The sequence below is a fragment of the Pyrus communis genome, chromosome 6 (assembly GCF_041283825.1).
Source record: "Pyrus communis isolate YQ-2024b chromosome 6, ASM4128382v1, whole genome shotgun sequence".
NCBI lineage: Eukaryota > Viridiplantae > Streptophyta > Magnoliopsida > Rosales > Rosaceae > Pyrus > Pyrus communis.
Window position 1 is genome coordinate 206,387 of NC_142570.1, and position 11,682 is coordinate 218,068.

At 33.8% G+C, this 11,682-nt stretch overlaps 2 protein-coding genes across 2 annotated transcripts; one reads left to right on the forward strand and one right to left on the reverse strand.

Annotated features, from left to right (window-relative positions):
- The first annotated feature begins 761 nt into the window (after positions 1 to 761).
- LOC137710912 (Kinase interacting (KIP1-like) family protein) lies at positions 762 to 2,085 on the forward strand. Its single transcript, XM_068450072.2, has one exon. It carries the CDS (start codon positions 906 to 908, stop codon positions 1,929 to 1,931), a length of 1,026 nt encoding a protein of 341 aa, XP_068306173.1. The 5' UTR covers positions 762 to 905; the 3' UTR covers positions 1,932 to 2,085.
- Positions 2,086 to 3,146: 1,061 nt separating this feature from the next.
- On the reverse strand, positions 3,147 to 4,593 carry LOC137711443 (germin-like protein subfamily 1 member 13). The gene is made up of 2 exons (XM_068450687.2): positions 4,372 to 4,593; positions 3,147 to 3,858 (listed from the first exon to the last, which is right to left on the reverse strand). Exons 1-2 carry the CDS (start codon positions 4,496 to 4,498, stop codon positions 3,305 to 3,307), a joined length of 681 nt encoding a protein of 226 aa, XP_068306788.2. The 5' UTR covers positions 4,499 to 4,593; the 3' UTR covers positions 3,147 to 3,304.
- Between the last annotated feature and the right edge of the window lie 7,089 nt (positions 4,594 to 11,682).

An 11,682-nucleotide genomic window follows, 5' to 3' on the forward strand; every position in this document is an offset into this window, starting at 1 on the left:
CATTCATAAGTGAATATAATTATTGGTTTGTCTATATAGGATGGATTCAAATGAAGTGGACAACATTGGTTCAAGTTCAGAAAGTGATTCATCATCTGATTTGGATGGTTCAAGTTCAGAAGGGAAAAACATGCATTTGAATGACGACAATGTTATGAATGATGTTAGAGACCACATAGCCGGATTAATGTGGCTTGATTACGTCAATAACAATTAGTCTCAAAGTTTATTGGTTTTCTAGAATGTTTTAATGTAATATTTATTGTCTAAGACTTGAAGTTTAATTTGATCACCGAGCATATATGTGTTGTATTAGCATATGAATATCAAAATAGTATGTTTAAGGTTTAATTTCATATATTTTGTATATCTTAAAACAAATACATAATTGAAAAAAAAAATGTTGTTTTTAAGAGTTAAACCAAACAAGTTTTCAAATTTTTAGATTCAAAAATAGTTTTTAAGTTCAATGCCAAACACGTTTTTGAAACCTAAAAAAAACTGTTTCTAAGAAATGTTCTTAAAAGTTAGTTTCAAGACCAATTTAAGTTTTTAAGCAGGATAACAAACATGCTCTACATATCTTGATGGATAGTGACATATATGTCTCCAGGGGGAAATTGGTCATTTCACAATTTGGTGGTCCTGTTCATTCAAAATCTCTTTTTGAATTAGATGCTCTGCTCACTCTCTAGTCTCCATCATAATTTCCCAATTTAAACTCCAATTTGATTTTTTTAATTGCATGTTTAATTTGTTTGTTACTTTTGATCTCTGCACTCCACATTTAAGCTCAGCAGCCCGACCCAAAAAAGAAAAAGCCCAGCAGCATATAATGTGCATGTTATTGATGACAAATATGAGCGGAAGCGAATGCTGCATTCTAGTTCAAATAAGATTAACGGATGCCTCGGTTGTTATATATGTCAGATATGGAAGAGAGGATGAAGATGCTGGCATCTAACACAGCTCAACAAGACACTGGAGACACCTTCGCTGAACGAGCCGAGGCTTACTACAAACGACGCCCTCAGCTTCTCTCTCTGCTTCAAGACTTGTACAATGCCTACCTCACTTTATCCGATCGTTACATTCAAACAATCGCCAAAACCAATCATCGACGTGGACACTCCTCCCAAACCTCAATCACTGATAATGACTACTATGACGACTATCATGACCAACAAGACCGAGATGGTGATACATTAAGCCAGATGGATTCGTACGTGGACAGTTCCCTCTCCTATCAGCAATTACCTCTGGCTGCTGCCGCTCAGGATGATGGCATGGTTTTGGATTTGGACGCGATTGTTACGGAGATTGTGATGAAGAATGTCGAATGCGATATCTTACTTGATGAGGCCAACACCACAGAGAGGCGATACAATGAGTCATCCAGGAAGATAGAGTTGCAGAAGAGCTTGCTTGAGGTGCTGGAGTCCGAAAGGCTCATACTACTGCATGAGAATGCCAAGTTGGGGTACAAAATGGGTGCACTGATGGAAGAGAACAAAGCCCTCGCATCCGAGTCCATGTTCATCAAGAGGAAAGCTGGAGAGCTGGCTAGATGTCTGCTCAAGGTGAGGGAGGATCAGAGGGTGTGCATGCTTAGCCGTAAAATCGAGGACCTGCAGGGCCAGATTTATGGGTTGGAGAGGAGGAACAAGGAGTACTATGAGCAACTCGTGAAGAGAGACCAATGGTCCTCCCAACTTGTACAAGAAGAGAGTAGGAGCATCAACAACAAGAGCAAGTTTAATGGGAATGAGGTGAACATGGAGGTTTGCTTCCAAATAGGGAAGATCAATCGGAGGCTGAAGAGCGGTAATAGCACAGTGAAGGATTTTGGCGCTGTGAGCGGGAAGAAGGGTTTGAGTTGGTGGGGAAAGGTCAAGAACATGGATTTGTTTCTGTGCGGAGGCTCTACTTAACCTTAATGGTATCTGTTTAGTAAACTTAAGTTAACGGTGGTCTGTTTATATTTCTTCTATTGTTCGGTTGACTCAACGCTGTAATGAACCTGATGACTCCATGGTGATCCTGCCTTATATTAGTTTCATGGTCAAGGAGAATTTGATGCTGAAACCAGGTAAGGTGTGCCACGAAAGTTGAAGTTGCCAACTTTTAATCTATGACTAAACTATTCAATGCTTCAAATGAATTTCCAGCGTTTGGGTCGTTATTTGGAAACTGTACAGTTCATTAAGCAAAACCGATTTCCTCACACGGATGAAAAAGGGACAGTTCTCAAACAGAATTCTGTCTCTAAATTTAGTCAAAATCTTGTCTAAACAATCGGATATGAGGAGACTATAACTAGTAGATTGGAAGATTAGTAAAATGAACACTACACTCTGATCCTGATCCTTAGTATAACAAATGTCTTATGTAGATTACGACTATTAAATAGGTACATCAGAAAGTTGTGAGATCCCCACTCGTCCAAGGACAGTGATTTTCTAGAACTTGGATAACACTTTTGCTCATTGACAGTATTTAATTATTTTATTTTCGGTCCACTACACATTAAAAATCTATAAAAAAATAAAAAAAACTTCTATATATTACTCAATAAATGCTCCAACACTTTGAAGTTTGAAATGGGCTTATAGCTTCTATAATATTTAAAATTTGTAATTCTTACGAAAATTATGAGCTGTAAGTCATTATTTCTTATTAATATTTTCTAATCCAAAAGAAAAATTGTAAGCCTACTTACGTGTCATTTCATTGCCAGGTAAGGCTCTTAATAATTCATGTAGAGCATTTAGTGATTTTGTGGAACCCGCTAAACAATATGATGGATTTTGTGACCTCATCATAAATGGAGATCAAATTGGCACACAATTACAGTGACTGTATCCACACACATGAAAATAAAATTTGAGGGGTTCATTGTAATTAGGCTACCTCCATTTTGATCAAGTATTTGTATTTGTTGATACCTGACACTTTGTTCTCCATTTTATGGTGAAATCACGAAGACCACACAAATCCACCAATATTGCTTTGTCCTCTTTGTATGGTTGCACTGACCAACACAACACAACACACAAAACATTAAAACCCAGCTACATCTACATGACAAGTAATTGCTTTTTTCGATTGTTCAAACTAAAAGTAAGAGCTCGACCGAAATTTCGGGATAAGCAACATACATCACTGTTTTATTAATATTATACTGGTACATCATTACATAAGCAAAATCAAACCATGATCTTCTTATTTACTTAATTTTAGATTTCATATAATTTGTGTAGTTGTTTTAATATTAGATTTCATATAATTTGTGTAGTCGTTTTGATTAATGGTTGTTGTACCAAAACTGTTTCTGAAGATAATCAACCTCCTTCTCGTCCACCTGGAATGCCTTGGCCAAAACATCAGGGTTGATGTGAGGGTTGGATCCGAAGACGGCATTCGCAATGGTGATCACTCCCGGGTTCTGGCTGCTGAGACCCGCGATGGCCAAACCGTTGGTTTTTCCGACATTGAGTTGGAAGTGAATAAGACCGACTGGGAACACAAACACATCTCCCTTGTACAACACTTTGGTGAACAGCCGATTGCCGTCGGCATTGGATGTGACGAATCCGACGTAGAGTGAGCCCTCCAAGACTATGAGTATCTCCGTGGCACGAGGGTGAGTGTGAGGAGGATTGAGGCCATTTGGTGCAAAGTCTAAGCGAGCAAAGGATATGCCGAGAGTGTTGAGTCCGGGTATATCGTCTACGTTTGCTGCCGTAACAATTGAACCAATCGGATTCGATGTGTTTCCGGGGTTCCGGAGCTTGTCAGAGAAGAAATCGTTTGCTGACGCAAGTTTTGGGTTCTTGCAGAACTTCCCGTTCACGAACACTGTTCGAAATGAAACAGACAAACAAATTAATCTTTTTTTATTTTTTATTTTATTTTTTTTATGCACGTACGTGTTGTACATGCATGGATGATGATGAGCCATCAGCCTGTAACATCAGCCTTGCACAATCATATAGGGTTCAGACCTGGGTAATGTTATTCATACTATATTTTTGTATCATATTTTCTTAATTATTAGTTTATTAAATAATAAATTAAATTTAAAAATCTGATTAATTCAAATGATATGGCTGTTCACGTCAAATGTTATCTAAGGTGGTATAAAAATGTGGTACAACCCAAGAGCACATTCTATTTGAGAATAGTTAATAAGACTAATATGGTATGAATAACATTACACTTTAGGCCTTGTTATTTCCTACGTACTCTATATATTTACTAATAGGAATTTTACTTGACAAAAAAATAAAACATAAATTAATTATACAACATAACAGTAATCTTAAATAATGATATTGTATTTATGTAATTAAAACGTATAATTATACGTACCAGCATGATCGGTGTTATTAATTGCTACGCAAAAGTCCTGAAGAGGACTTGGATCAGAGGCAGAGGCAAGGAGGGTGGCGAATGCTAATAGGGCAATAGCAGTTACAGGGAAATGAACTCCTTTCATCGCTGGCTAAAGTTTATAGGAGATTATCCTATAGATTAGCAAGGACTTGGACCTTGTACTTTGATATATACCGTGTAACTAAAGTAGTATTAGATGATCAGTTGCTTTGAGATGGATGCAAATTATGTATGGGGACACTTCTGTATTTATAGATTAGCAAGAGACACTGATGATGAACTGGTCTTGGATTTTCCTTCTCGATAATCGAAGCAGGTAAAGACTTGGTTGTAATTACGAATTGATTGAACTGGTCTTGGATTATAATTTAATATTAACTGAACTGGTCTTGGATTAACATTTATTATTAATAAAATTTAGTAAAACTAAAATATGCGTGTATAGGTGTTTTCAGTAACTAATTAAATCGATCTCAATTAAGATAGCCGAAATTAAAACTATAAATTATGAATAATTTGACACTTGAAATCAGAAGCTACTTATGTTTGAATTTTCCAGCACATAAATAATTTGACCGAGTCCCATTATTTGGTGTTTCAATATACAATATACAATTTTGCTTGAAAAAGAACAAGTGAAGAATATCCTGTTAATGATAACTTTAATCCCACAATTGTTGAGGGCAATTGACAAATGCAACAAAGAAAAACTACAATATGAGATGAAAAACTAGAATTTTAAACTTTTGGATCATACGAGTATCCGATTTAATCGAGGATTTTAAACTTTTGGACCTGATTTCTCATGTAAATCCAAATTGATCAGAAGTGAACACTAAACAAAAATATGTCTACGTTGGTGCACTTGAATTTCGAAGTGGTCCAATATAGAATGAGTTTTACTATAAGGAATATATGTAGGGGTGGTTCGGTATGGGATACCATACCGAAACTAGTATGGTCGCGGCTTATTCAACTTCAAATATGGAGTGTTTAGACCATCTCCATCTTTGGGTTAAAACCTAAATTTTTTAATCCAGAAAATTTATGTCACATTCCGGCCTGGGCCTCCACCACATCTTCGTCCGGGCTCCCACCATATCCCGGGCTCAACTCTACCATACCACGATATTGTCCGTTTTGGGCCCCGACCACACCCTCTCGATTTTGTTTATGGGAACTCACACGAGAACTTCCCAGTGTGTCACCCATCTTGGGATTGCTCTCGCGCGAACTCGCTTAACTTCGGAGTTCCTACGGAACCCGAAGCCAGTGAGTTCCCAAAAGGCCTCGTGCTATTTGGAGATGAGCAGGTACATATAAGGCTTACAGGATCCACTCCCCAGGGCGATGTGAGATTTTACAATTTAGATTTTAATTCAGAAACAGTTTTTCTCCTTCAACCCTTCTAGGTTAAATTTTTAGCCTTAGATTATTAAATAATGAATTTAGGATAATTTCTTTCTTAAAGTAACTTTTAAAAAAAAAAAATTATGTAGACTATCATAATTTAATTTTATGAACATTTTAACCTAAAAATATTTAGATTCCAATATATATTGAAAAATCACTAAACCGACACCATAAAACTCGTGGAACACTACGAAAGAATATGAAACACATAAAATATTTTTTTTTAATTACTTTAGCAGTTGGATTTAAATTTGGACCGTTAGATATCTTTTTTTACCGTTGGATTTGATCAAGTTAGATCTTAATCATTGAATTCAACGAATTTATAAATATAAAACTAAAAAAAATATACATATATGGTAGGTCAGCTCCACTAACGGAATCCTGGGCTAAGCCCTGATTTGGTACTGAGGTGATTTTAAAAAAAGTGGTAGTAGTAGCTGCTAGATGATCAGTTGCTTTGAGATGGATGAAAATTAGGTATGGGGACACTTCTGTATTTATAGATTAGCAAGAGACACTGATGATGAACTGGTCTTGGATTTTCCCTCTCGATAATCGAAGCAGGTAAAAGACTTGGATTAATTTTTAGAAGCAGGTATAGACTTGGTTGTAACTACTAATTAATTGAACTGGTCTGGATTAAAATTCAATATTAATATGTACCAATTCTTTTGGCAATAAGCCACTAACCGTATTGCAGTTTGGTATGCGGTCGATTACCCTAATAGTTAGAGATACATTACACTTGGGTTCAAATCCTCATTTCTCTCAGTGTTGATTAATTTTATTTTAAAAAAAAAAATTAAAACTGAATTGCATTTTTTGTTCATCGGGAATTTTATTGAAAATATTGTTAAAAATACATGCATATATAGGTGTTAATTAAATCGATCTCAATTAAGATAGCCAGAAGTTAAAATTACAATATGAATAAAAAGGACGATCAACCATGCATTAAGATAGAATTTTCAAAAGCTTAATTTGACTGAGTCCCACTTTTTGTTGCTTCAATGAATAAATAAAATATATAATCTTGCTTGAAAAAAGAACAAGTGAAGAATATCAGGCTAAAGGTACATTTAGTAAAGGTCTGTGAGGTATATACATATTTATACAATGAGGAAGATGGAGAGGAAATGAATTAATTAGCCGTTGATATTATATTACAATCAATTGAAGTATTCCAAAGCGTAATGCTCTCTTAGTGGATAACATATATGAATTGGCACTTGTTCTCCGACAGTAATTTTATTTTTATTTCTATTTTATATTAATTATATGGAGAAATTATTTCTAGGTCTTAATAAATGGCCCAACTGCTTCTATGGAGCTTATAAAACTTTCCTTAACGCATATATCAAAATATTTGGAAATTCAAAATTTTCATTTCACGAAAACTGTGAGCTTTTTACTAATTTCGAAAGTAGTGAATGTAAACCTTTTTTTTTTTATCTTTTTGGTTGATCGATAAGCTTTTCAATAATTTGTGTAGGGCTTTTATTGATTTTTTTTTAATCTCTAATATCACTTTAGCTCACCACCAGTATTTTATATTTTGTTAATTTCACCACTTTAAAAATCCGAAAATAATACTTATGGGTCTTATTAGTGGTACAACTACTTCCGAATACCTTATAAAACTTTCTCTAATGCATATACCAAAAAATTGGCAAATATTCAAAATTTACATTTTCACGAAAACTGTGAGTTATAAATTACGTTTATGGATCAATTTTGCTAATTTCATAAGCAGTGATCGTAAATCTACTTATTTGTGTAATTTTGATCGATCAATAAACTTCTTAATAATCTATGTAGGGCCCGTAATGATTTTTCTAGATCTCATATAATACTTACACTCTGCGCTAGTGTTTATTTATTTTTCTATTTCATCACATTAAAAATTTGCAAAATATACATACAGGTCTTAATAAATGGTCCAACTACTTCTGAAGAGCTTATAATATTTTGTTTAACGCAATGTTCTAAAAAGAGCCTAGGCGGCCGCCTAGGGGCTGGGCGGTGGTGACCCGAGGAGTTTTCTCGCAAATAGGTTGGAAAAATCGCTTGGGCTCTAGACGGGCGAGCCAGCCCTAGGTGGCTCTAGGCGGGTTAGGCGGTGCTAGGCGGCTAGGAGGTTTTTTTTTTTTTTTTTTTTTGAAATTAAAAAAAAATCCTATCTACATTACTATATTTCCTTATTTTCCTTCTATTTTGCATTTTATGTGGTTTTAAATTGTGAACTTATTATACATGTGTCATCCTATAATACTCCTCACTATGGTTCTATGGCATATATGCTTAATGTGTTTTTAAATTTTGGACTTGTTGGATACTCTTGTTGCATTTTATTATTCTTTTATTATCTTATCCATGAATCTCATACAAGTTTAATTTTTTGTAAGTATCAATATGCACTTATTTACAAGATATACAAGAAATTTACCTAAATCCGCCGAGCCGCCTAGGCGCTAAGCTCTAGCCCGCCGCCCGACTAGCACCTAGCGTTTTTTAGAACCTTAACGCGTATACCATAAAAATTGCAATAGTTGAAAATTTGCATTTTTCACGAAAATGCTGTGTCACGATTTTGGATCGATTTTACAAATCTATAAACAAGTGATCTCAGCCTACTTTCGGGTCATTTTGGTCAATCTATAAGCTTCTCAATGATCTGTATAGGGCTCTTAATGATTTTTTCGGATCTCAGATATCATTTCCGCTCTCCGTTAGTGTTAATTTATTTTTCTATTTCACTACATTAATAATCCGTAAAAAACAACTTATAGGTCTTAAAAAATGGTCCAACTACCTCCAAAGAGCTTATAAAACTTTCTTGAATGTGTATACCAAAACAATTGCAAATGTTCAAAATTGCATTTTTCATGAAAACAGTGAGCTATATAAGTCACGATTACAGATCAATTTTGCTAATTTCTAAGGTAGTGATTGTAAGCCTACTTTCATATCATTTTGGTTGAGCAATAAGCTTCTCAATAATCTGTGTATGGCTCTTAATGATTTTTCTAGATCTCGGATATCATTTTCGCCCAGTGCCAGTGTTTATTTATTTTTCTATTTCATCACATTTAAAAATCTGTAACTTATAATTCTGAGTCCTAAAGAACTGTCAAACCACTTCCGAAGAGCTTATAATACTTTCTTTGAAGTGTATACTACAAAAATTGCAAATGTTCAAAAGTTTCATTTTTCATTAAAACTTTGAGCTATAACTCACGATTTTGGATCAATTTTGCTAGTCTTTAAACTAGTGATTATAAACCTACTTTCGTGTCATTTTGATTGATAAATAAGCTTCTCAATAATCTGTGTAGGCTCTTAATGATTTTTTCAAATCCCGGAAATCATTTGTGTTCGTTGTTAGTGTTTATTTATTTTTCTTTTCACCATAGTAATAATCCGTAAAAAAAACTTATAGGTCTTAAAAAATGGTCCAACTACTTCTGAAGAGCTTATAAAACAGTCTTTAATGCGTATACCAAAAAAATTGCAAATGTTTAAAATTTTCATCTTTCACAAAAACTGTGAGCTATAAGTCACAATTACGGATCGTTTTTGCATATTTCTAAAGTACTGATCGTAAGTCTACTTTCATGTCAATTTGGTTGACCAATAAGCTTCTCAATAATCTGTGTAGGGCTCTTAATGATTTTCTTAGACATCGGATATCATTTTCGTTCAGTGCCAGTGTTTATTTATTTTTTTGTTTCACCACATTAAATGTCTGTAATATATGATTACGAGTCCTAAAAAACGATTGAACCACTTTTGAAGAGCTTATAATACTTTCTATAAAGCGTATACCAAAAAAAAAAAATTAAACATTCAAAAGTTTTATTTTTCATTAAAACTGTGAGCTATAAGTCATGATTTTGGATCAATTTTGCCAATCTTTAAACTAGTCATTAAAATTGTAAGCCTACCTTCGTGTCATTTTGATTGATCAATAAGCTTCTCAATAATCTGTGGAGGGCACTTAATGATTTTTCGAGATCTCGGTTATCGTTTTCGCTGAGCGCCAATGTTTGTTTATTTTTCTATTTCACCAAAAAAAAAAATCTATAAAATATACTTACGAGTCCTAAAAATTTGTCCAACCACTTTCGAAGAGCTCATAATACTTTCTTTAAAGTGTACATAAAAAAAATTACAAATTTTCAAAAGTTTCATTTTTCATTAAAAATGTGAGCTATAACTCACGATTTTGGATCAATTTTGCTAATATTTAAGCCATACGCAATTTTGTTAATATTTAAACTTAAGATTATTAGTCTTAAAAAATTGTCGAACCACTTCCGAAGAGCTTATAATACTTTCTATGAAGCATATACCAAAAAATTGCTATTTCACCACATTAATAACCCGTTAAAAAACCATGTGTTTATATATTTGCAAATGTTCAAAATTTACATTTTTCACAAAAACTGCAAGCAATATGTCATGATTACGAATTGATTTTGTTAATTTCTAAAGTAGTTGTCGAAAGCCTACCTTCTTGCCATTTTATTTGATCGATAAGCTTCTCAATAATCTGTGTAGAGCTCTTAATGATTTTTAGATCTCGAATATCATTTTCGCCCAGCCAATGTTTATTTATTTTTCTATTTCCCCATTTTTAAAAATCAGTAACATATAATCATGAGTCCTAAAAAAATGTCGAACCACTTCCGAAGAGCTTATAATACTTTCTTAGAAGTGTATACCAAAAAAATTGCAAATGCTCAAGTTTCATTTTTCATTAAAACTATGAGTTATAACTCATGATTTGGATCAATTTTGCTAATCTTTAAACTAGTGATCGTAAGCCTGCTTTCTTGTCATTTTGATCAATCAATAAGCTTCTCAATAATCTGTTTAGGGCTCTTAATGATTTCTTCGGATCTTGGATATCATTTCCGCTCTTCGCTAGTGTTTATTTATTTTTCTATTTCACCACATTAATAATCCGTAAAAAAAACTTATAGGTCTTAAAAAATGGGCCAACTAATTCCGAAGAGTTTATAAGACAGTCATGAATGCATATACCAAAAAATTTGCAAATGTTCAAGATTTGCATTTTGCACGACTACTGTAATCTATAAGTCACGATTACGGATCGATTTTGCTAATTTCTAAAGTAGTGATCGTAAGCCTACTTTCGTGTCATTTTGCTTGATCAATAAGCTTCTCAAAAGTCTATGTAGGCATCTTAATGATTTTACTAAATCTCGGATATCATTTTCGCTTAGGGCCAGTATTTTTTTTTTTTTTTCTATTTCACCACAAAAAAAAAATCCATAAAATATATCCTTGTGAGTCATAAAAACTTTCCAACCACTTCCGAAGAGCTTATAATACTTTCTTTAGAGTGTATACCAAAAAAGTTGTAAATGTTCAAAAGTTTCATTTTTCGTTAAAACTGTGAGCAATAAGTCATGATTTGGGATCAATTTGTGTAATCTTTAAACTAGTGATCGTAAGCCTACTTTCGTTTCATTTTGATCGATCAATAAGCTTCTCAATAATCTGTTTAAAGGGCTCTTAATGATATTTTTTTTGGATCTCGGATATCATTTCCCCTCCCTAGTAGCGTTTATTTATTATTCTATTTCACCACATTAATAATCCGTAAAAATGAATTATAGGTCTTAAAAAATAGGCCAACTACTTCCGAGGAGCTTAAAAGACATTCTTGAATGCATATACCAAAAAATTTGCAAATTTTCAAAATTTGCATTTTTCATTAAAAGTGTGACATCCCGTCCCGGGATTATTAAAACGTACTAGTGAAATGACATTTTAGCCCCTAGTTCGTTTCGTTATTCTGTTGGTGGGTGGTGTGGTGTTGGCATGTGTTGGGCCACACACACA

What these genes read in the sequence shown, in the direction of transcription:
- LOC137710912 (XM_068450072.2), top strand. Translation starts at nt 906, where the DNA reads ATGCCTCGGTTGTTATATATGTCAGATATGGAAGAGAGGATGAAGATG.
- LOC137711443 (XM_068450687.2), bottom strand. Translation starts at nt 4,498, where the DNA reads ATGAAAGGAGTTCATTTCCCTGTAACTGCTATTGCCCTATTAGCATTC. An exon ending in TAATAACACCGATCATGCTG is followed by an intron (nt 3,859 to 4,371) that starts GTACGTATAATT and finishes CATTTCGAACAG; the next exon opens with TGTTCGTGAACGGGAAGTTC.